This window comes from Mirounga leonina, unplaced genomic scaffold (genome assembly GCF_011800145.1).
Source record: "Mirounga leonina isolate KUSES-001 unplaced genomic scaffold, KU_Mleo_1.0 Mir_151, whole genome shotgun sequence".
Classification (NCBI taxonomy): domain Eukaryota; kingdom Metazoa; phylum Chordata; class Mammalia; order Carnivora; family Phocidae; genus Mirounga; species Mirounga leonina.
The window spans coordinates 99889521-99914518 of record NW_023270377.1 but is presented as its reverse complement, the minus strand read 5'-3'; the positions used below and the strand labels follow the sequence as shown (position 1 = coordinate 99914518).

The following is a 24998-nucleotide window of genomic DNA, read 5'->3' as shown; positions in this document are numbered from 1 at the left end:
AAAGAAACCTCCCACAAAGAATACAAATGTGTGAATCCACCTATATGAAGCTGTAGAAAGGCAAAACTAATCTAGGGTAAAAAAAAAAAATGAGAGCAGCATTTGCCTCCAGGAGCATGGTGACAGATATTGACCCGGAAGGGGCATGAAGGAACTTTCTGGATTATAGCAGTGTTCTATATTTTGACAGGGATCTGAGTTGTACAAGTATGTGCATTTGTTAAAACATATCTGGTGGTATGTTTAAGATGCTTGCATTTTATCGTGGTATGTTTAAGATGCTTGCATTTTATCGTGGTTGAATTTGACCCCAAAGAAATAAAACTGTAAACAAATGTTGAACTCAAGTTAATAATATACCCATTTAAGTATTTAGGGGGAAGCATATTAATATCTGCGGCTTACTTTGAAATGCATCAAAAAGAGTTCAGTTTGCAGGATTAAGGGGTGGATGGGCTGCTGTATGAGAAAGTGACTGGCGTAAAATGCTGTGGTAAAAATCTAGGTAGTGGCTACATGGGTATTCACTGTAAAAGTCTTTCAACTTTTCTTTCTTATTTCTTTTTCTTTTTCTTTCTTTCTCTCTCTCTCTCTCTTTCTTTCTTTTCTTTCTTTCTAGTGGGCAGCAAAACAAAGTTTATTGAGCGATAGTACAAAGCTCCTGAAGAGGGAGGGGACCCACGAGGGTTGCCCTCAACTTTTCTGTATGTTGGAAAAGTTTCCCAATAAAATGGAGAGAAATAAATAAGATGAAAGCCCTCAAAATCCTTTAAAGTTGGGTGAGGCTGAAAGGAGGCTAGCTTTTCTTTTCTTTCTTTCTTTTCTTTTTTTTTAAATTTTATTTATTTGTTTGACAGAGAGAGACAGCGAGAGAGGAAACACAAGCAGGGGGAGTGGGAGAGGAAGACACAGGCTTCCCGCTGAGCAGGGAGCCCGATGCGGGGCTCGATCCCAGGACCCTGGGATCATGACCTGAGCGGAAGGCAGACGCTTAACGACTGAGCCACCCAGGTGCTCTGAGGCTAACTTTTCTTGCTCCCTGTCACCAGCTCCTGCAGACCCTCCCTCCATCTGTGTATCGCGCTGTTCTGTCCCGTGGCTATCAGTGCTGGAAAGTGGCTTCCTCCCTTGGAGCGTCCAACACATTTCCCTCTTTCCACGCAGGAGCTCAGGCTCCTTTGTGAGCATTTGGGTCTTGATCATGTGCGCGATTCAGGACGGTGGCTTTGTCACTGCAGTGACACCAAAAAAGGCTTTGCATTTGGTGCCCCCTGCATGGCACCTGGCCTGTGAGGCAGGGTGGGGACGCCTCAGTCCCACTTGGCTTCCTGGGCACCTCAGGGCCTCCCTGGTTAACCCATTAACACACACAACCTTGGCTCATGGGAAACATCTGGCCTTCTGCTCCCTGGCCATTGAATTGAACTTTGGGGAGCAGCGCTGGACCTGAGAAAGAACCTCAAACTGCAAGACACCATGTTTCACCCTCCAAAGTATAAAGACAAAACAATTTTTTTTTAAAGATTTTATTTATTTATTTGAGAGAGAGAGAATGAGAGAGAGCAAGCACATGAGAGGGGATAGGGTCAGAGGGCAAAGCAGACTCCCTGCCGAGCAGGGAGCCCGATGCGGGACTCGATCCAGGGACTCCAGGATCATGACCTGAGCCGAAGGCAGTCGCTTAACCAACTGAGCCACCCAGGCGCCCAAGACAAAACAATTTTTAACGTGATACTACTCAATGCTGGCTCAAGGATGTGATGATGGCAGGGCACATGGGTAAATGACCAGTAAAAGCTTTTTTATGGAAATATTTTACATATGCATAGAAATTCTATATTTTGAATCCGTAAGTTATATCCAAGGATTTATCTCTAAGTGAAAAGTCAAAATGTTTTCAAAGATCTAAATATGAAGATATTTTATAAGTTATCATAATAATAGCAAAAACTGGATATTACTTATCAGGATACTAATTCAATGGCAGTTCAACAATGTGATACAAATATTACCCAGACATTTTTCACGATATACTTTTAGCGGGGAGAAATGAGGTTATAGAACTTTCTACACAATGTGATCCTCATGATATGCTAAAGGACTACGAGAGATTATTTGTTCTCCTTTTTATAGTTTCTGGTATTTTCCAAGTTAGCTATAATACATGCACATTGTTTTTCGAATTAGAAAAGAATTTTCAATGTGGCAGTCTGGAGCTGAGATATGAAGGAGAGGTCTACTGGGGATTCACAGTATGATGCATTTAAAGAGACTGTACCCTAAAAGGTTTGTTTAAAAACTCCTAAAATCAATTTGTCAAATCTTTTGCTTTAATATGAAGATAGTGCAGGACCCCGTTTAAGATCAAACTGATGGAAATGTTAAGTCAGTGGATAGAGGGAAAAAAAGACTATCGCTGAAGAGTGGAACTTTGTCTGCATTGGGCTGGAGCAAATGCATTACAAAATTCCCAAGAGTATAACTGCAAGCAAGGGGTGTGAACTGTCCATCGTGGTAAAGGCTGCTGTTCTTGCTATCTTGCATCATTGACGGCATTGGCTGCCAGTTCCCACCATCCACAGGGGAAGTGAAGGGTCAGTGGAAGGGAAGGAACAGGGAGAAGGGAAATTTCACTTAGGAGGTCCCTAGAGTTAGCACTGTGATGTGAATTTTGCAAGCATTATCAGTCATCTTATCCTGAGAGTAGCCCCGTGAGATGTGCATTAAAACGTTGTCACCAGGAAGTGACGGAAACCTGCATCAGATTAGCTCAAGCTGTCCCCCCAAAAGGGGATGTAATGGTTCAGTTATCTAAAAAGGACAGCTTGAAGGAGGCCTCATGTGATAAGGTCATGAATCTCTGACAGGTTATACCCCAGTCCCCCCCTCAAATGGCTGCAACAGTGTCTTCCATCCCTTTCCAACGATGGGACTTTGACACTCCTCCTATTAAGCAATGGGGCCTGTGTTCTCTGTCCTTGAATTTGGGTGCGTTTATGATGATGGCGGAGGTGCCGCTATGTGGCTTGGGAGGCGAGGTGATACGGATTCTGCCTGGGTCTCTTGGGACACCCGCTCTGGGAACTCGTGCTATTAGGAAGCCTCCCCCACATGGCGAGCCCTGTGTAGGGGTCCTGGCTGACAGCCAGGTTCAGCCACCAGGCACCAGCATGAGTGACGAGACTCTGAGGGGACTCCATCCCCATGATCATCTAGTGGCAACCATGTGAGCTACTCTGAAAAACAGCCTCCAGCGAAAGCCCAGTCGACGCCGGAACCGTGAGAATGGTAATGAAATTATTGTTGTTGTCTTAAGCCACTAAGTTTGGGGGTGACTTGTTATACAGCAACAGATAACTTTTTTCTTCCAGTGTCCAAATAAAATCTATGGTAAGAGCTAATCGGCTGAGTCCTGACCATGCTGGATCATCACTGTGGCCCAAGGAATGGAGTTCTGTGACCTAGGTTGCCATCTGTATACTCGCCCTCTCCCCTTTTAATGACATCCGAGTTCTATTTGGGTTGACAAGGTGCACAGTCTGTCTTATAGCTAAGCATGTGGTTAAATTCTGGCCAATGAGACATAAACAGAGGTGTATGTGGTTCTTCAGGGACAGATCCTGGATTTGTTTCCTATCATCTTACCTAGTCTCCTGTTGCTGTAACAAATTATTACAGATTTAGTAGCTTAAAACAACACAGATTTATTGCCTTCCAGTTCTGGAGGTCAGAAGTCTGACCCAGATCTCACTAGGCTACAGTCAGGGTGCCAGGAGGGCTGCATTCCTTCTGGAGGCTGTAGGGGAGTCTCTCTTTCCTTGTCTTTTTCAGTTTCTGGAGGCCCTGGCTTATGACTTCTTCAAAGCCAGCAATATCACATCACTCTGACATTGACTGTTCTCCTTGCTTCTTCCACATTTAAGGACCCTTGTGATTACAGTGGGCCCAGCTAGAGAATGCAGGATCACCTCTCTATTTTAAGGTCAGCTAAATAACAACCTTACTTCCATCTGCAACCTTAATTGCCCCTTGCTGTGTAACCTAACATATTCACAGGTTCTGGGGCTCAGAACATGGACATCCTTGGGACATCATTTTTCTGCCTACTGGAGATCCTCAGATGGGAGGGGATATCGTTTTGTCCTTTCCTTCTCCTTCCCCCATCTTTGTTTTTTAAAGGCTTGTTTATTTATTTGAGAGAGAGAGAGCATGGGGGGGCGAGGGGCAGAGGGAGGGAGAGAATCTGAAACAGACTCCACGCTGAGCATGGAGCCCAACTCGGGGCTCGATCTCATGGCCCTGAAATCATGACCTGAGCTGAAATCAAGAGTTGGAAGCTCAACCAACTGAGCCACCCAGGTGCCCCATTCCCACTGTCTTGAATGGACTCAGATATGTCCACTTCTGGAATGAGGTTCTGTGGTTGGCAGCCTACCAGAACCACCTCTCAACAGTTGCTCAAATGGGCGAGGGAGGGGATGCTGGATGGACAAAAACGTCAAATGTCCTCTGTGAACATGTGCTACAAAAATGCTGCATAACCAACAAGCCCCAAGACTGAGGACCTTACAACAACATTTCTCATCAGTGTGTAGTAGCTCACAGGTCTTCAGTTGATGGTGGCTCTGCCAGGCTTCCCTGAGACCAACTGGACTTAACTTTAGGCTGTGGGTTAGGTTCAGGTGTGTTCTACCTGTCTCTCACATCTACCTGGGGCCGCTGCTCCTCAGGAATATTCTTCTCATGGCAGATAGCGAAGTATATGAGGGCAAATCAAGCCAAGTAAGCGCATCGACAGCTCTTCCTTGCATCATGTCTGATCAAATTTCACTGGCCAAAGCAAGTCATATGACCATACCCAGTGTCAAGGGCATGGCCCCTGAAGCCACTGGTGCCGTGTTCCCAGAACACCACAGCTTGTGGGGCGCCTGGGGAGTCAGGCGGTTAGGCGTCTGCCTTCGGCTCAGGTCATGATCCCATGGTCCTCGGATCGAGCCCCGCATCGGGCTCCTTGCTTGGCAGGGAACCTGCTTCTCCCTCTGCCTGCCGCTCCCCGTGCTTGTGCTCTCTCTCTCTCTGGCAAATAAATAAAATCTTAAAAAAAAAGAACACCACAGCTTGTTACTTTTGGAGAAACCAGTTCCACTACTTTATAGTGCGTGTGTGTGTTGGGGCGGGGGGGGGGGGGGGGGCGCAGGTGTGTTTCCAAACCTGGCAGTCTCAGAATCACCTGAGATGCTTAAAAAAAAAAAAGAAAAAGAAAAAAGTATGGGCCATTGGGGGTCCCCGCTCCAGCCTGGGAGATGTGACCTGCTTCCCTGAGCTGCCCCTCAGAAAGACCTGCACAGTAGGCGGGGGAGTTCACAGCACCTCCTCCTAGCCCAGCGGGGCAAGGGTCACCCTTGTCATCGGACAGGGGCCCTGCAAAACTGAGTGGCAGCCGGTGGTCACGAGAGAGAATGTGACAGAAGGGGACAAGCAGGCCCTTCCTGGGCAGAGAGCCCTGGGTTTGGATCCATTCACGTCACCTGAGTCTTAACCCCTTCATCTGAATAATGGGTCCAGTCATTCCCATCACAGAGCATTGAGGTGTAGTACCGACTTCAAAGCACCGTGGGATTAAATTCACCAACCGAAGTAATGAACCTGAGCGGGAGGCTCACCCTGCAGGTTCTCAGCAAACGACAGCCGGTAACTGGAGGCCACGCCACTTGTGGGCAGGTGGGCCTTTCCGCTCCCGTGGTGGTTCTCTGCCATCTGCGTCCGGGGGAGAAGAACCATGGCGTAGTCCTAACACAGTCCTAGCCCACGTAACTACAGATGGCCAGGCTGCCCCCTCTTTGTCAGGGCTTCCCTAGGCCGAGGCCCGTTCCCTGATGCTGGCCGGCAGCCGGGCGGCAATACGGTGCCTGAGCACACATCTGCCTTGCTCCGGCTTCCTTTCACGAGCTCGAGTACCGGGCAGGTTCTTCTGCCCACAGCCCTGCCAGTGTCGCCACAGGGGCTGACCATCTGCTTCTGGGCTAGGTCCTTGACTCTGACAGCCATTGCAAGGGATGTTGCCAGGGACAAGAGGTGGTAGAAAATCGGCGGGAGAAAAATTCCTGATGAAGGGTCACACACTGGGCACCCCCGCTAGGCAGGAGTTCCTCACACAATTACATTTCACACTGACCACCAGCCTCCAGGTTAAGTGAGGTAGGCCTGACCCCAGCGCCAGGTCTGTCTGGACAAGAACCATGCCCTGGACTCATTGAAGGTGGTTTTTCCTTTGGCTTACCCCTGAAGCAGCCAAAAACTGATCCAAGGAGAGAATGCAGGTATGGGTATAGTTGAGTCGCTCTGCCCCCACCTCGGGCTCAGGGATGCCTGGGAGTTCCGTGGCCTTGGCAGGCTGGGTGCCGTGGAGCTGGGTGGGGAGAGAGCAGAACAGAGAGAACAGAGGGCCTCCTGACTCATAGGCCCTCAGTCACATTAGCGCCCAGGGAAGGCTAACTCCCGTATAAATGACATGGCTGCTCAAGAAGTCACTTGACTCAGGGCGCACGTCCAGGTTTTGAACGTTGGCCCCACTGGGAGCACTCCCCCGCCCCCCATCTATACCTGAGCTTCTGGGGCTCGTTTTCCATGTGCAGGCTGGGCTAGCACGGGACAATCACCATTCTCAGAACCCACAGATGCCGTCAGGTCCACAATCTGAATGCCTCTGACCACATCTACTTTCCAGCAGCTGCCTAGCCCCTTTGTTGACAAATTCTGTGCTTTTCAGCTTCATTATCAAGACTTCTATCTGGTGCCACTTCTCACTGAAGGTATGCTGTATGCCAGGCCCTTCCTGCTGTTCCGGTTTCTCCCGTTCCAGCACAGGGCACACCTGTGAGGCTACCTGTGTGGTGCAGGCATCTGAGCCAGGGAGATGAGCGTGTGAATGCTGGCTCTTATTTGCCAGCTGAGTGGCCTTGGGCAAGTCACCGCAAATCTGATTCCTCCCTGTACTGCGGGCTGAACGAGGTCTAAGACCAGGGCAGAGGCTTCGGAGGGAACGGACTGAGGCTGTGTGTTGGGGGAGGGCGGGGGGCGCGGGTGTGTTTCCAAACCTGGCAGAGTCTCAGAATCACCTGAGATGCTTAAAAACGTATGGCTTAAAAAAAAAAAGAAAAACAAAAAAGTATGGCTGTCTGGCCTCAAGGAGCTTCTCCCTTGACCCCTTTCAGCCTTAGCATCCTCACCTGCACAATGGGAAAACCACTACCTTCCTCGCAAGACTGTGGGAGTGAGTCGGGTAGAGCATCTGGCAAGGAGGGCCTGTCGGCTGTCTTTTGCTTTCTTACTTTTCGACAACCTATAACCCCCAGGGTCAAGCTCCAGCCTTTCTTCTCTGTAACCTTAACCCTTGGCCTCCTGGGTCCTGATCTCCCTTCTTCCTGCTGAACACCCACTTCCCCACTCAGTTTTGCCTGCCCAGCTGCCCACGGGCCTGGAACTCTGGGAATACCCCGTGGCAGATGCACAGTTCATTCCTGACTGGGGCTTCTAGCCTTGCTCCTTTGCTCTGGAACCATGGACGGGAGGGACTTCAGACAAACCTCAAATACTTGTCAACCCTGCTTTACTTGGAGCTTGAGGCCAGCAATGTCTCCAGCAGAGGGTTGACAGTCCCTGAGGCCTGAGGTCTCAGCCAGCCCACCCGGTCAGTGTGGCTGGAAGGGGGAGGAAGAAGGAGGTAGGAAAGGCTATTTCTGTAACCCTTTCCCTCCCAACCAGAGGTGTGTCACCTGCCTCGCATCCCACCAGAGTAGAGGAGGGTGAGCTCAAACACTTCCAGATGAAATCTTTAGAAAAAGGGTGTGAGGAGGAGCGATCGGAATGGAGTAAACTATTTCAAGAACCCAGATTACTGAAGACTTAAAGTAACAAATGTGCTTTTAATAGATCTACGGATAAAAACTACTCAGTGCAGGTCAGTAACCATGGCAGGCCCTACTCTGTTGGAACCATGCCCTGTGCGGTCTTCAGGACCTAGGCTAACAGGCTATTTGCATTATTTCATGTCATCCACAGTATTAGAAAAGAAAGGCATTAGATCGGTTTAGATGAAATGCAGTGTTGGCAGCCAAATCCAGTCTGTTATATTCCATATTTTTTCTTTAGTTCTTCTACTTTGTTGATGTAAGCTTTCATGGCGTCTTCCTTGGAAGTCCCTGGAAGGAATCAACAGGATTATTTGTCAGAGAGGCAGCACGGTAGAAAAGCAGCAGACTTAAAAGCCCTATACAGTCCCAGTTTCATGTTCGGAGGCTCAGTTTCTCCCCTGTGAAGTGGGGTGTCTCTTACCTGCACCTCACAGACGTCCAGGATTCAACTTGAAATACTTAAGGAGCTGGGCCTGCAGCTGATGCTCCCGAAAGCACTGAACCCCTAATGTGCGTGCACCTGTCCTGAGGCCCGTCATTGGCCTGCTGGCCACATGAGTCTCCCACTGTTGTGAGTGAGTGGTCAACCTGAGCCTCAAGGGCAAGGCTGGATCTCCAGACAGGTCGGAAAGCCTAACATGGGGAGTCGCAGTGACTTTCCTGGCCCTGTTGACTCTGACTCTCATGGTTGGCTCTGACCTATCTGTTGGGCTCTTCTCTGCTGGAGAAAGCTGGCAGTGAGAAAGCAAAGCCAGGCACCCTCTTCTCCCCAGAGAGGAGCTGTGGGAAAAGTTTCGAGAACTGTGAGCAAAGGCAGCTAGCTCGTGGAGGTGAATGAGGCACATCTCTGCCCTCGTGCTGCAGTCCAAAGGACACGGACAGTGAGCTCCGGTTTCCTGGACTCTGCGGTGAGGGAGAGACGCTGGGAATCGGAGCGCCTTCTGAAACACTGCAGAGCGCCTGGACACCGGTATGCGAATGGCCAGTGACGATGGGCAGTCAGACGCGCATTCCTGTTCCAGTTTCTTGCAAATCCTAGGAGTGTATTGATTGTATCCTGGCCCTTTTTGAATCCGAGGGCTTTTCATTTGCAGGAAGACAGAGGGCTTATTCAGAAGCTAGCGAGCGAGAACACAAAAGCTGGTAGGCAGCTTCAGTGCCAACTGGCAGGTCTTGCTGCCGCAGGCGACACGTGATGAAGTCGGAGCTGGGGTACTTCTTGGCTACTGCTGTTTAGCGTGTAGTAGCTCCGTTCATGGGGAGTACTCACTCCCTTCCTTTATGTGCCTTTCTGGCTGGAAGGGAGCTGGGGAGGGCTGCTTGGGCTAGGGGATCACTGCCCGGCCTTGCAAGGAAGAGGAAGGTGCAGGCAGGAAACCACTCCTCCTTTTTTTTTAAGATTTTATTTCTTTATTTGACAGAGAGAGACACAGTGAGACAGGGAACACAAGCAGGGGGAGCGGCAGAGGGAGAAGGAGAAGCGGAGCAGGGAGCCCAATGCAGGACTTGATCCCAGGACCCTGGGATCATGACCTGAGCCAAAGGCAGACGCTTAATGACTGAGCCACCCAGGCGACCCGCAACCACTCCTTCTTGTGAATACATATAAAGCCCAGGCCAACTATTTCACACACCGCCCCCCCCACCCCCCGCCCGCCACAGTCTGTTTTTCAGTAACCGGGTCCCCAGCCCCTCCTCTCCCGACAATACCACTGCTCAGAGACAGTGCTCTTGGAGAAGGCATACATGGTATTAGGAGAAAAAGTAGGTGGTCCAGTTTTTTTCCATTTTGGCCAGGCCAGGCTGGTTTCTGGCATGTGTTCCATCCACTCTGTTTACTCTCCTTACCCCTTACACTCCATAATGAAGAGTATTTCATTACTGGGCTTCACAGACTAGGGAAACTGATTACGAACAATTACCTTTCAGATGATTCCAGGCATCCCACTTGGCCTTGCCTTTGAGATCCAACAGCCCAGGCCGTTCTGAAACAAGGAAAGAAAAAGACATTAGACCTGCTTCAAGTTCTAATGGAGAACATCATCGACTCTCTTGTCCTGAAAGCCATCTTTCATTTCATTGGTTGCTTCCAAGCTCTGTTAGGGAGTTAAATGGGTCCAGCACAGTGGGTTCTGCCTTCAGAAACCCAGATGTACAGAAATCCAAACTTAAGATTTAGAGAAAATAGGAAGAAAACTGTTCTCATTACTAGGCAGACTTTGTCTTAGAAGTTAAATTTTAACTCCAAAATTTCTCCTTTTAAAAACCATACTTAAAAAAATTTTTTTAAACAAGTACTACATCCATTCATATGGCTTAAAATTGAAATGCTGTCACGGAGAATACTATAAAGTTTCCCTCCCACCCCTGCTCTCAGTCACCCAATTTCTCTCTTTCACGTTATTATTGCTATCAGTTTTCTGGGCTCCTCTTTCTGTGAATAGTCTGTTCATATCCTTGCCCCATTTTTCTACCAAGTTGTTAGTCTAATTCTTGTTAATCTGTGGGCGTTTTGTCTCCAAAGGCAAAGCATTCTTAAAGTTACGCCATGATTTTACACCAGACCTGTCATCAGCTGCACTTGGGAAACACACTGGCTACTTCCCTGCTGACCTATTTTACTGCCACCCTGAGAACAAAGGCAAGAGGAGCAATCCCAGTGCCCATGGCCCAGACCACTGTGCCTGAGAAACCGCAAGTCTCCTCAGATGCTTTCAGAGAAGCATTTCCAGGGATGCTGGAGAGGGCGCCTACAGAATCATCATCCAGGAAGAGTGAGCACACTCCAAAAGCCCTTTTTGTGATGATGGACATGTACATTTACACTAACTCAGGGCCACTGGCCACTTGTGGCACTTGATATGTGGCTTGTGCCACTGAGGACTGAGCTCTGGATTTTAACTATTTTCAACTTAAAACTGAATGGGGCTAGTAGTGACAATCTATTGGACAATGGAGCCCTAGAATGAGCTGATGCCTCCCCAATGAGGAAGCGACAGATTTCCAAGCCAGTCTACATACTCATGTAAAAGCAGGGCAGAGGCCAGGGTCTGGGAAAATCCTGTTTGGCAGAAAAGCATCTCAGCTCCTCTGGCCAGCCCCGCTTCATCTCTCCTTTCCCTTCCTGAGAGGATATAAAGTTTATAAACCCAGCGCAGAACTCACCTTTGCCCCAAGATCTTCTCAGCAAAGCCCTTCCTGGGAACTTTGATTTGGCACTGCTCTGGGCACCATTTGCTGCTTCCCAATGGCTGGCAGCCACCCACCTGCTCCACCGCCCACCCCAAGCGCGGTGGGATTGGCCATGCTTTCCCTCCTGAACAGAGGAGGGGGTGACCTTCTTCTATGCTGCCGTGGCCACTGCACTCCGAGTCCCTGCAGAGACTGCATTGTGCTGTTGCCTCAGTACACACCTGAGTTGCAGGGACTTAGGGGCAGAATGAAAACTGTCCAAAGCAGGAAAGACTATTCAGAATATGGTACCTCCTCAAAATCTGTACTAAGATTTTCTTCTTTTTTTTTTTTTTAAAGATTTTATTTATTGACAGAGAGAGACACAGCAAGAGAGGGAACACAAGTAGGGGGAGTGGGAGAGGGAGAAGCAGACTCCCCACCGAGCAGGGAGCCCGATGCGGGACTCGATCCCAGGACGCTGGGATCATGACCTGAGCCGAAGGCAGACGCTTAACGATTGCGCCACCCAGGCGCCCCAAGATTTTTTTCAATAGGGAAGAAACGGTCAGCAGGAACCACTGTCAGCAAAAATGCTTCTGACCGGCCTCAGGAAGCCGGCTTCTCTGCTCCGGCTATCAGGCTTGGCCTGGCTGCCGAGTGCTCTGACTTTGATTCTGCCTGTCTGCGGTGGAAGTAGTAGGATTCAACAAAGCTGCTACTGAGCTCAGAGCTTGGACTAAGTCTCTTCCAGGCTGGGGTCTCTGCTTCCTCCCAAGTAGATGGAAAATGCTGGTGATAACCAGTAAAGTCCTTCCAAAAACTAGGATTTGAATTCTGCTACCCAAGCCACCAAGAACAGTACAGGGTCCATGAGCCTCATTCAGGAGCATGATCTTGGCACGGGGGCGGGGCGAGAACGCCATGAGCCATTACCATGTTCCACCTGAAGAGTAGGGCTTTGGGTGGTTTTGAGTGTGCAGTTCCCATAGATTAAGAGTTCCAGCACCCGTCAAGGCTGCTGAGTCTGCCTTGATGAGTAGGGGGCCTTCCCAAGCTCATCTCAGCATACCTGTGTTTATTTTTTTAATTAAAGATTTTATTTATTTATTTGACAGCTAGAGAAAGCTAGAGAACACAAGCGAGGGTAATGTCAGAGGCAGAGGGAGAAGCAGGCTCACCGATGAGCAGGGAGCCTGACACGGGACTTGATCCCAGGACCCTGGGATCATGACCTGAGCTCAAGGCAGATGCTTAACCAACTGAGCCACCCAGGCACCCCATACCTGTGTTTATGTCACCCACAGTTGCTTGTTTGTAGTGGCTGTAGATGAACAACATCTCATCATCTGCTGGTTTGGTCTTGAGGTGCTTAACATCCTCAGCAGCTTTGTCAAACTCAGCCTAAACATGAGGGAGAGAAAAGGCCTAAATAGAGCTCAGTAATGGGGAGAGACAGGGTGGAAAGGCAGCACTCCTGCGATGCCTGTGAGGAAAAGCAGTGTGTGTTCCCCAACAGGGCAGCCAGAAAGATTCAGCAAAACAAGGAGGGGAAGCACAGGGGTTCACTCGTTCGATGGATAACTATGTACTGGATGCTCTTACCATACCAGGTACCAGGTGCTGGAAACACAATGGTGAAGGAAGCAGGCTAGGAGTGCCTGCAGGAGGCATATACTTCACTGAAAAAGCGTGGTCAACTGCCTGACCACCCCTGGGTCAGGCCGGGGTCTCAGTAAAGCCCTGACTTGCGGATAGGGCTAGCACAGCGTGTTTCAAACAATTGAGAAGGAGTGTTTCAAACAATTGAGAAGGAGACGGGGTTTGAGTACGGAGGTGTCAGCGACCGGAGCCCGTTGGACTCCCGCCCCCTGGGGCTGGGCGTCCAGCGCTGACCTCTATTTCAGTGTTCTGATTGGAGAGAGGTGAGATGAGTCAGAGGTCAGCCCACACAGCTCAGTCTCCGAAAGGCGACTACATTCGAAGGAGGAAAAAGGCTTCTGGGCCACCTCTCCCCAAGCCCTCCCCTTCCCGCACGTTGGACACTAACCTCCAATGTCCCCTGACCTCTAAGTTGTCAGCCGCGGCTTCCTTGCTTCCCCATTCTGCATGGCGTCCCTACTCCTGCCCTGACCTTCCGGATGGGGAACTCGGTCTCTTTGCTCCTTCAATCCACGGAACCCTCTACCTGCCATCTTTCTACCTAGGACCCTCGCCTCAGACCCCTGTTCCTGCTTCATCGCGAAGTCCACCCCATGGGCAACTTTCTAGCGGTTGCGGGTGGGTAGCAGTGTCCAAACCCTGCAAGTTCCGCTCACGAGGCTCCCTGCAAAGAGTCAGAGCTGGGCACGGGTCCAGGAGGCACAGCGGGGCGTGGAAGGGAAAGACCCTGAGGAGTTCTTCCTGGGAGATACACCCCTCCCCCTAGCCTGCAGCCTCGCCGCACCTTCGTTGCCAGGCTAGGCACGCTTTATACCTGAGACATGCTGGCGGGGTTGCGAAGATCCGGAGAACTCGCGGAGACGACGAAGAGCAGGAAACACACGACTCGACTGGCAGCGCCTTTAGATGTGCAGCCGCAGACGACTCCAACCCCGCCAGGCAGGCAAGAGGCAGCCAATCAGAAGCCAGCTCTACGCTGGGGGCGTGTCCAGCCGCCGCAGCGCCGCCAAACCCCGCCCGAACCCACGTGGGTTTGCTCGCATGCGCGCAGTGAGGAGCCGAAGGGGACGCCGGGAACAGGTGGGGCCCGCGGAGGTCGGGCGTGCTTGCTGGAGGGGGCTTGCAGGGCCGAGTCGGGGTCAGGGTTCGGCTGCTGTGGGGAGTGGACCGCGGGGGCGGAGGAGAGGGGGCGGTGGCCGAAGAGCAGAGACTTCTTCATTCAGTCTTGTGTCTGGAGTGAGGAGCCCGGAAGATGCGCCTCTGTACAAGTAATCTCTCAGGCCTGGGGAGGACGAGTGGGCTCCGCCCCTCACGGGGGACTAGGGCAGTTTGTTAGGGGCTGAGGGAGTTGGAAGTTTACAGTTTTACATGGAAGGTAGGGTAGGGGAAGGTAACATTTGAGAAAGCCTTTTAAGGAGAGGAAGGAGCATTCCAGGCAGAAAATAAGTGTAAAGGTGTGAGCAAAGAGTGGAGGGAAAGAGTAGAAAGAGATGAGGCTGGGGAGTTAAAGAGGTGTCAGACTGGCTAGGTGATGCAGAGCTTGGCCTTTATAAGAGCTATAGGAATTTGGACTTTTATTTTGAGATGGGAAGCCAGAGGATTTTAAGCGGAGGAGGATGAGACTGAGGGGAGGCACATCTTCGCGAAGTTGTTGTAGAGGCTGATCCTCTCCATGGGAACAGAAAAGAGCAGCGCAGGTGGCTGACAGAATTTGAAGTTGATGAGAATTTTCTGGTGGTTACAAAGCTGGGTGAAGGGAGGGAATTGATGGAAAATTCACTGGAGATCACTTACAAAGATCATTCCTCTCCAATTCCTAATTTGTGTCAAGAGGACTAGACTAGAAATCCTCACACACACACCCCAGCCCCCCCATTTACAGCCACAGGTGTTTAGAAAGAAAGGCCAGGTGAAAGCTTTCAGATGTAACTTCTAACTAGTGGTAGGCCAGCCTTTATAAAATGTTTGGGAAGAAGTGGAGATGCAGTAGCAGGGAACAAATCTAGAGGCTTAAGTCTATGAATAATTTTGGTAGAGAAAGCAAAGCCAAACAAATTAACAAAAAGATTGTAGTTAAATTTGGGGAGATTACATTTGAATCTTAAGAAATAGAGGGTCCCTGGGCGCCTGGGTGGCTCAGATGGTTGAGCGTCTGCCTTCGGCTCAGGTCATGATCTCAGGGTCCTGGGATCGAGTCCCGCATCGGGCTCCCTGCTCCTTGGTAGCCTGCTTCTCTCTCTCTCTCTGTCTCTCATGAATAAATAAATAAAATCTTAAAAAAAAAAAAAAAGAAATAGAGGGTCCCCCCTACCAAAGTGACAGTTCAGAGCTCTCCCCCCCCCCCCCCCCCGCCCCGGCACACGTGAAGCCTGGATTCATTTTTGTTCCATCATTTAGTGCTTACAGATTCCTTGATGGAAATTCAGATTATTGTCTGTGTGGGTCAGATTTATAGTCAAATGTATCTTAAAGTCATTAGGTTTTAACACTAGGTTATTGTGTTTAGCACAATAGCACAATTAGGTAACTCTGACAATGTAACTTTGTATTCCTCAAAGATTGGTTGATGTGATTGAGTTTTGTCTGGACACTGTGGAAAGCAAGGCTAGTATTTTAACTTGGCAATCACCAGTTTAAGTGAGGTTGATTTGTTGCTTTCTTATTTGGAATATATTCCACTTTCCTAAAAAACAAACAAAGAAACCCAATTTTCCACATGGTAGTTCTGTGCCCAAGTGAGTCCACAAAAGTTGCCTAATGCAAGTGAAGTATATAACTAGTAAGGATTGTGGGACTCAGGGAGCAGGGTGCTAAGGGGTTTTCCTTGCTACAGGGCCCACCCTAGGCCAAGTTTTGAAATAGCTGAAGGCATGCTCTTTGGCCTGTGTCCTTCTTCCTTCCCTCATTCCTCAGGGACCCATTTTGTGTGATTTCCACCTACTGAAATGTTGCCTTAAGTCCTCCATTTACTGTTTCTATTCAGGCAATTGGAATGGCATTTGTATTTTAAAATGAAGAGCTAACAAGCCAGCATCTGAGATTTAATTTTTTGAAGTAAATTTTAGAGTAAATTTGGGGATCAATAAATTGTATGAATTTTTAATTCCAGATTTCGATAGCATTGGAAAGGAAATAGTTCTTCATATCCCCAGAAAATGCAGGTTCCTCAGCTATGTTTATATCCTTGCTAACAACTAGCACACTTCGTAATAATTTTATTTACAATCACTTTTACTTATTCTTCTGTCTGATTTCTCTCCCCTACATAAGCCGGGGAAAATAGGGATCACCTTGTATTGGTCAGTGCTCTATCTCCAAGTGCCAGGAACTTCTTAGGCACTGAGCAAATGGCAGGTGATGAACAGAGTCCTTTGCTCTCTATGAAATGTATTCATTTTGATTAGCCATGAACTTGGAAACTAAGTTTTTGGAACTGAATGTGCAACTATAGGCTATGGTAAAGTAGATGAATTCTGGTGCAAGGACCATGTAATCTCTTTGTATCACTCCTAGCTGGAAAACAGGACACAAAACAAATATTAAGGGAAGATGGGGAACCTGATGAGCCACCTAATCAGTCTAATTGACCCTCCCCATTTAGTAGAGAGGCTCTTGTCATTGCTGCAACCTGCCCTCACATGCTTGGGGGTGCCAATTTTGACTATTCACAGGCTACACTTGCTGGGTCTCAGTGTAAAGCCAGACAGGCAAGATACATTAACAGGTGAAAGCGGTTCTTGCTCAGTGGGTGTGAATAGTAGTTTTCTTTTTTCCCTATTTATTTATTTATTTTTTGATGTAGTGTTCCATGATTCATTATTTGCGTATAACACCCAGTGCTCCATTCAATACGTGCCCTCTTTAATACCCATCACCAGGCTAACCATCCCCCCACCTCCCCCCAGAACCCTCAGTTTGTTTCTCAGAGTCCATAGTCTCTCATGGTTCATCTCCCCCTCTGATTTCTCCCCCCTTCATTTTTCCTTTCCTACTATCTTTTTTTTTTTTTTAACATACAATGTATTTTTTGTTTCAGAGGTACAGGTCTGTGATTCAACTGTCTTACACAATTCACAGCGCTCACCATAGCACATACCCTCCCCAATGTCTATCACCCAGCCTCCTCATCCCTCCCACCCCCAACCACTCCAGCAACCCCCAGTTTGTTTCCTGAGATTAAGAATTCCTCATATCAGTGAGATCATATGATACATGTCTTTCTCTGATTGACTTATTTCACTTAGCATAATACCCTCCAGTTCCATCCACGTCTTTGCAAATGGCAATATTTTGGGGTTTTTTTGATGGCTGCATAATATTCCATTGTGTGTGTATATATATATACACACCACATCTTCTTTATCCATTCATCTGTTGATGGACATCTTGGCTCTTTCCATAGTTTGGCTATTGTGGACATTGCTGCTATAAACATTGGAGTGCATGTACCCCTTCGGATCACTACATTTGTATTTTGGGGGTAAATACCCAGTAATGCAATTGCTGGGTCGTATGGTAGCTCTATTTTCAACTTCTTGAGGAACCTCCATACTGTTTTCCAGAGTTTTTTAATATTAGGTTTCTTTTTTTTTTTAAATATTTTATTTATTTATTTGACAGAGACACAGCAAGAGAGGGAACACAAGTAGGGGGAGTGGGAGAGGGAGAAGCAGGCCTCCCCATGGAGCAGGGAGCCCGATCCCAGGACCCTGGGATCATGAGCCGAGCCGAGCCGAAGGCAGACGCCTAATGACTGAGCCACCCAGGCGTCCTAATACTAGGTTTCTTGATTAAACTAAACGTCTAATTTCTAAAAGCAACCTAATCATTAAAAAAAATGGACTACAGTTGCAGTAAAGCTTTACTAGAAGGCAGGGGCTAGAGTACTCACAAATGATGAATTATATCCCTTTGGTATTTATTTTCACTTCTTGGAATGTGATTCTTGAGGCATGGCTCAAGCAAAGGTGAGAGATTAGTGTGTTTTAAAGGGAAGGAAGCTCTTGGCAAATGCTTCTGGGATAGTAGGTGGGCAGAGTTGGGGGTGTTTGTGAAGGTGGAGGGGGGTAAGAGCTGAGATGAGATAAGAATGTAGTCCCCCCCCCCCCCCCCGCCCTTCTTTTCGATTCCTCTGTCTCTTTAACTTTTCTGATGGCATAACTCCTCTTCTAGAGGCTGGGCAGCTGCAAGTCTTAACCAACCCCTCCCGCCTGCCATCCTCTTGTTCCTTTGGGTATTTATATTCAGAGGAATTGCAGCAAGCTGGATGTGAGAGAAGTGTGTGTGTGACCTGTATGTGTACGATTTGCTCCTTTCCTGAGTCCTGTTTCCAGCTAACATGGCGGGGTGGTGGTTTGGGCTGAGGTGAGACTTGGATACCAGGGCTTGGGAGCAGGGGGTTGTGGGGAAGTGTCCTACACTGGCTGGGAGTAAGGAAGGAGAGAAGACTTTCTTTTTTTTTTTTATTTTTTTTATTTTTTTAAGATTTTATGTATTTGACACAGAGCACAAGCAGAAGGAGCAGCAGGCAGAGGGACAGGGAGAAGCAGGCTTCCTGCTGAGCAAGGAGGCCAATGCTGGGCTCGATCCCAGGACCCTGAGGTCATGACCTGAGCCGAAGATAGATGTTTCCCCGACTGGGCCACCCAGGCGCCCCGAGAGAGGACTTTCTGAAGACTTAACTTAAACATAAGTAAAGATAAACACTGCTGAGACAAAACTCCTGTATCCTGTTTGGAAATACTTACGATTATGGACAGGAGTAATGAAGCACCTTAGGAAGATAGCTTGAGTTCAGTACCGTAGTTCTTATTCAACCTCATTGGAAGTATAAACTCTTCTAAATCTGCTTTCATTTTGCCTGTTTCCCTAGCTCCTAGTTGCACATGACAGACCCTTGGTAAATGCTTTAGAACTAGGTTGTTAGGTGAATTTTCTAGTGAGCTTTTTTATTGCCCATCAACAAGAAAATTAGAAATATTAAAATCTGATGATAGGTGTTTTGGCTGATAATACCTTTAGAGACGATGCCATTTTAAAAAACTTTATTTTTGAGATGATGCACTAAAACAAACAAACAAAAACCCTAATTTTTATTTTGAGGCAATTGTAGGTTCACATGGAGTTGTTAAGTAACACGCAGATCCCTTACACCCTTTACACATTTCTCCCAGTGGTAACATCGTGCAAAACTATAATACATACCACAATCAGTACATTAACAATGAAATATTTAAGATACAGAACATTTCCATTATCAAGAAGCCCTTGTGTTATCCTTTGATAAGGAAATCTATGTGATTTAAAAAGTTAGAGCTTTTGCAACTTTATTACTGGTTACATAAATTTGGCCATTATAATGTGCAAGCAATTGGAAAAAATGTCAAGTAAATGCTTGTTTTTATAGCAGTCCTCATTAAAAATATTCATATGATAATGTCTGTAAACAGCATCACTTTGATTAAGTAGATGTAGTGTTGTGATAAATTGTTTAATGGGGGAAAAGCTTTCCATTATTGAGTCTGATGTTAGCTGTGGGTTTGTTATATATGGTCTTTATTATGTCTACCCTCTTCACTGAGAGTTTTTGCTATAAATAGATGTTGAATTTTGTTAAATGCTTTTTCTACATCCATCAAGATGACCATGATTTTATCCTTCAATTTGTTAATTTGGTGTATCACATCGATTGATTTGTGGATGTTAAACTATACTGGCATGCCTGGAATAAATCCCACTTGATTGTGGTGTACGGTCTTTTAATGTATTGTTGAATTGGGTTTGTTAATATTTTGTTTGGGATTTTTGCATGTGTATTCATCAGGGATGTTGGCCTGTAATTTTCTTTTTTGGTGGTATCTGTCTGGTTTTGGTATCAGGGTGATGCTGGCTTTGTAAAATGATTTTGGAAATATTCCATCCTTTTCAGTTTTTTAGAATAATTTGAGAAGGATGGGTACTAACTCTTCTTTAAATGTTTGGTAGAATTCATCTCTGAAGCCATCTGTCTCTGGACTTCTGTTTTTTGGGAGTTTTAAAATTACTGGTTCAGTTTCATTACTTGTAATCAGTCTATTCATATTTTATATTGCTTCGTGATTCAGTCTTGGAAGGTTGTGTGTTTCTAGGAATTTATCCATTTCTTCTAGGTTTTCCAGTTCGTTGGCATATAATTGTTCAAAGTACTCTCTTTGATCCTTTGTATTTCTTTGGTGTCATTTGTAAGTTCTCTTTCATTTCTGAGTTTATTTGGATCCTCTCTGTTTTTTTTTTGTTGAGTTGGTCTAGCTAAAAGTTTGATCTTGTTTATCTTTTCAAAGAGTCAGATTTTTTTTTTTTTTAAGAATTTATTTATTTATTTGACAGAGAGAGACACAGCCTGAGAGGGAACACAAGCAGGGGGAGTGGGAGAGGGAGAAGCAGGCTTCCCGCGGAGCATGGAGCCCGATGTGGGACTCAATCCCAGGACCCTGGGATCATGACCTGAGCCGAAGGTGGACACTTAACGACTGAGCCACCCAGGCGCCCAAAGAGCCAGATTTTTAGTTTTGTTGATCTTTTCTATTTTTTTTTGTTGCTATTTATTTATTTCTGCTCTGATCCTTATTATGTCCTACTAAATTTGGGCTTTGTTCTTTTTCTCGTTCCTTTAGGTTGAAAGACCGTTTATTTGGGATTTTTCTTGTTTCTTGAGATAGGCCTGCATTGCTATGAAGTTCCCTTTTAGAACTGCCTTTGCTGCATCTCATAGATTTTGGAAGGTTATGTTTCCATTTGCATGTGTTTCAGGTATTTTTTAAAATTTCTTTTTGATTTCTTTGTTTGACCCATTGGTTATTTAGTCTCCATGTGTTTGTGTTTTTTCCAGTTTTCTTTTTGTGATTGATTTCTAGTTTCATACTGTCGTGGTCAGAAAAGATTCTTGATATGATTTTAGTCTTCTTGAATTTATGGAGACTTGTTTTTTGGGCCAACATGTGATCGATCCTAGAGAATGTTTCCTATGCACTTGAAGAGAATGTATATTCTGCCTTTGGATGAAATGTTCTATATGTATCTATTTAGTCCATCTGGCCTAATGTGTTGTTTAAGGCCAGTGTTTCCTTATTGGTTTTTTTCCTCTGGATGATATATTCATTAATGTAAGTGGGGTATTAAAGTCTCCTACTATTCGGTATTATTGTCGATTTCTCCCTTTATGTCTGTTAATATTTGCTTTATATATTTAGCGGCTCCTATATTGATTGGGTGCATAAATACTTATGAGTGTTATATCCTCCTGTTGGATTGACCCCTTCATCATTATGTGTAATATTCCTCTTTGTCTTTTGTTACAGTCTTTGTTTTAAATTCTTTTGTCTGATGTGTATTGCTACTCCAGCTTTCTTTTCATTTCCGTTTGCATGGAATATCTTTTTCTGTTCCTTCACTTTCATTCTGTATGTCTTTATTTTTTTTTTTAAAGATTTTATTTTATTTATTCAACAGAGAGAACGCGAGAGAAGGAACACAAGCAGGGGGAGTGGGAGAGGGAGGAGCAGGCTTCCCGCGGAGCAGGGAGCCCGATGTGGGGCTCCATCCCAGGACCCTGGGATCATGACCTGAGCCTAAGGCAGAGGCTTAACGACTGAGCCACCCAGGCGCCCCTCATTGTGATTTTAATTTGCATTTCCTAATGGCTAATGATGTTGAACATCTTTTCATGTGCTTATTTGCCATCTGTATATCTCTTCTGTGAAATGTCTCTTTGTGTCTTTGTACATATTTTAATTGTATTTTTTCAATGTTGAGTTTTGAGAGTTCTTTATGTATTTTGGGTACTAGACCTTTGTTGGCGAATATTTTCTCACTGTTTTTAGCTTGTCTTTTCATCCTTTCACAGAGTCTTTCATAGAGCATAAGTTTTTAATTTTGACTGAAATCCAGCTTACCCATTTTTTCCTTTTATGGATTGGATTTGGCATCTAATAACTCTTTACCTAGTTCTATATCCTGAAGATTTTCTCCTATTTTTTAAAAAGTTTTATAGTTTTGCATTTAGTAAATGCAAATAATACAAATAACGTAATTTTTGTATATGGTATAAGATTTGGGTTGAGGTTCCTTATTTTTTTCAAGGTTTTAAGTTCCAATAACACACAGTGTGATATTAGTTTCAGATGTAGAATTTAGTGATTCATCACTTACATACAACACCCAGTGCTCATCACAGCAAGTGCACCCCTTAACTCATCCCCACCCCCCACTTGAGGTTCTTTTCTTTTTTTTTTTTCCTCCTGATGTCTAATTGCTTCAGCACCTTGTTGAAAAAATATCTTTCCTCCATTGAACTGCTTTTTACCTTTATCAGTAATCTGTTGGGCATATTTATGTGGTCTTTTTTTGGGTTTTCTCTCTGTTCTGTTGATATATGCATCTATTCCTCCATTAATACCGCACAGACCTGATTACTATAGCTATGTAATAAATCTTGAAATTGGGTAAACAGATTCCTCCAACTTTATTCCTCTTTTTCAAAATTGTTCTAGCTATTCTAGTTCCTTCATTTTTCCATATAAATTTTGTAATGTCTATGTCTACAAAAAAATCTTTTTGTGATTTTGATAGGAATTGCATTAAATTTGTATATCAGTGTGGGGAGAATTGATTTATTTACTCTCAGGTCTTCTAATATATGAACTCCATATGTTTTAACTTTTATTTTGATCTTCTTTAATGTATTTGATCATCAGTTTGTACTTTTTAGCATATAAGTCCTGTACGTGTTTTGTTAGATTTATGCTTGTTTTTGAGTGATTGCAAATGATATAGTATTTTTAATTGTGTGCACGTGTTCATTGCTAGTATATAGAAATACAATTGGTTTTTATATGTTTGTCTTGCATCTGTTACTTTGCTGAACTCACTTATTCTAAAAGCTTTTTTTCTTGTAGATTCCTTTGGATTTTCTCTATAGATAATCATGTCATCTGCAAATAGGTACAGTTTTATTTCTGATTTATGTGTCTTTTATTTCCTTTTTTGGAAATAAATTCCTTTCCTATTTTCCTTTTCCTTTGTCTTATTGCACTGGCTAGAACTTCCAGGATTGTGTGGAATAAGAGTGATGAGAGAGGAAAAGAAGTGATGAGAGTAGATATCTTTGTCTTGTTTCTCATCTTAAGGGAAAGGCATTTAGTCTTTCACCATTAAATATTTTGATAGCTGTGGATTTTTTTTGTAGATGTGCTTTATCAAGTTGAGATAGTCCCCCTCTATTCCTATTTTTCTGGGAGTTCTTATTGTAACTGGATGTAGAAATTTGTCATATGCTTTTTTTTTTTTTACCTTGATTGATGTGATTATGTGATTTTTCTTCTTTGGCCTTCTAATGTGGCAGATTACATTGATTACTTTTCAATTATTGAACTAGCTTTGCTTCCTTGGAAGAAACCCCACTTGGTCATGACTTATAATTCTTTGTATATATTGCTGAATTGTTTGCTAATATTTTAAGGGTATTTATATCTGTATTCATAAGGCATATAGGTCTGTAGTCTAGAAGGGTTCTGTCACCCATAACAAGTCTGGCTGGTGAGTGATCCTGACCCGAATGCCCTGCACTGCAAGGTGGTGGTACTGATCACTGTAGCTAAAACAGGAGACAGATTTCATACCACCTTTTCTTTTCTTTTTTTTTTTTTTTAAAGATTTTATTTATTTATTTGAGAGAGAGAGAGCACATGAGAGGGGGGAGGGTCAGAGGCAGAAGCAGGCTCCCATGCCGAGCAGGGAGCCCGATGCGGGACTCGATCCAGGGACTCCAGGATCATGACCTGAGCCGAAGGTAGTCGCTTAACCAACTGAGCCACCCAGGCGCCCTCATACCACCTTTTCTAATTGGAGGTCTCATTGTAGGGAAAACTACCCATAGGGTACACTTGAAGTAAGGAGCCAGTTAATCTTTCTAGAAGCTCCCCCTGAGTAATTAAGATTAGTTTTGGAGTGATTGCCACTGTTGGTCTGCTTGTTGGTATCCAAGAGCTTGCTCATGATGTTTTTAAAAACATCTGCAAGACTAAGATGCAAATAACAGTGTTTTAGGGAGGGAGGCAAGTTAATACTGACTTCCACAGGGAAAAAAAAAAACAACAACACAGGCCTGGGGGTGCACATGGTGTCCTTGGAAAGAAATTGCTTTACAGTGTATGACTGGGACCCATGTGGCTCAGAGGGCACAAGGCATCAAGGCCTCCAGTATAACCTTTGGCCAGCTGGTAGGCATTAGGGTTCTCACTTGAGTACACATCATTGCATTTGGAACTTATTTTTGGAGGGACTGCCTGAGGGCAGTCAGTCTGGTCTGTCTTGTTTGTCTGTGCCACTAGCTGAGTGACATTTGTTTGTCCCATGGCGTGGCTGTGGGAAGGGGGTGGCGTGCGGCAGTGAAGAAGACACCTGGAAATGTTGACAGGTGTTTTGCATGGGAGGCATAGGAGCTGGGATATGTGTTTCTGATAGACAGTTCTGGTAATGGTGATCCTATTGTGGTCAGAGCCATCTTTCAGGACTTGGCAGATTCAGGTGTCAGTAAATTGGAGGTGCTTAGAATAGTTTGGGGGCAATTCAGCAGGGTGTTTTGCTTCATGAGGACTTTTGTAGGGGCAGGTAGTTTTCAAGACAGATCTCTAATGAGCGAGCGATCCTTCCCACCCACATCTCCTGGGGTATAAGTTGTTCTCTGTGTAGATGCCTTAGATGCTGAGGTTATTTCCTTCCCTCCACCTCTACAAAAATCTGTGTGTCTCATTCTGCTAGCTATAACTTTACCTTTCTTCTAATTAGCTCCTATTCCCTGAAGATATATTTTTTAAAGATTTTATTTTTAAGTAATCTCTACACCCAACATGGGGCTTGAACTCACGACCCCAAGATCAGGAGTCACACATTCCACTGACTGAGCCAGCCAGCACCAATCCCCACTGCCAGCCCCCAAAGGGAATTTTTGTAAAACTCATAGGGGCCCCCCATATAAAACTCATTATGTCCCCCACTTTGGCCTGCAGTGTATTTGAGTGGTCATTATGCTTGTGATCTAGGACCTGGTCAGTTCAACAAGAGAATCCAGAATTCAAATTCCCTAAGCCCCTTTTGGCTTCTTGTCACATGGAGGGTGTAGCAATTGGGCTGGCAGGGGGGTTTCTGTAGAGGAAAGAAAGAAGCATTATACAAAGGAATGGCCAGGGTGGAATCCCAGGATTTCACATTGGTCTG

At 45.7% G+C, this 24998-nt stretch overlaps 2 protein-coding genes across 5 annotated transcripts in view; one reads left to right on the top strand and one right to left on the bottom strand.

Annotated features, from left to right (window-relative positions):
• Positions 1-7905: 7905 nt before the first annotated feature.
• On the bottom strand, positions 7906-13733 carry DBI (diazepam binding inhibitor, acyl-CoA binding protein). 2 transcript variants are annotated; one of them, XM_035008185.1, is made up of 5 exons: positions 13561-13684; positions 12690-12995; positions 12371-12488; positions 9836-9898; positions 7906-8201 (listed from the first exon to the last, which is right to left on the bottom strand). In XM_035008185.1, exons 2-5 carry the CDS (start codon positions 12756-12758, stop codon positions 8128-8130), a joined length of 324 nt encoding a protein of 107 aa, XP_034864076.1. In that variant the 5' UTR covers positions 12759-12995; positions 13561-13684; the 3' UTR covers positions 7906-8127. The 2 variants fall into 2 exon arrangements, with proteins under 2 accessions (XP_034864076.1, XP_034864077.1); XM_035008186.1 differs by lacking the exon at positions 12690-12995 and having other exon boundaries at positions 13561-13733.
• A 10-nt stretch (positions 13734-13743) lies between these two features.
• CUNH2orf76 (chromosome unknown C2orf76 homolog) overlaps positions 13744-24998 on the top strand; it is a 57896-nt gene continuing 46641 nt past the window's right edge. Inside the window, exon 1 of one of the 3 annotated variants that reach the window (XM_035008178.1) lies at positions 13744-13826. In XM_035008178.1, the coding sequence (XP_034864069.1) occupies positions 13788-13826 (39 nt within the window). In that variant the 5' untranslated portion in view covers positions 13744-13787. The other 2 variants (XM_035008179.1, XM_035008180.1) reach the window with 2 other exon arrangements.

Bases quoted from the DNA above. Each gene is read 5' to 3' on its own strand.
- DBI (XM_035008185.1), bottom strand. From the start codon at position 12,758: ATGCCTCCTGCAGGCACTCCTAGCCTGCTTCCTTCACCATTGTGTTTC. The intron at 9,899-12,370 runs GTATGGGGTGCC...TCCTTGTTTCAG, and splicing joins TGTGGGTGACATAAACACAG to AACGGCCTGGGCTGTTGGAT. The intron at 8,202-9,835 runs GTAATTGTTCGT...GATTCCTTCCAG, and splicing joins TGCCTGGAATCATCTGAAAG to GGACTTCCAAGGAAGACGCC.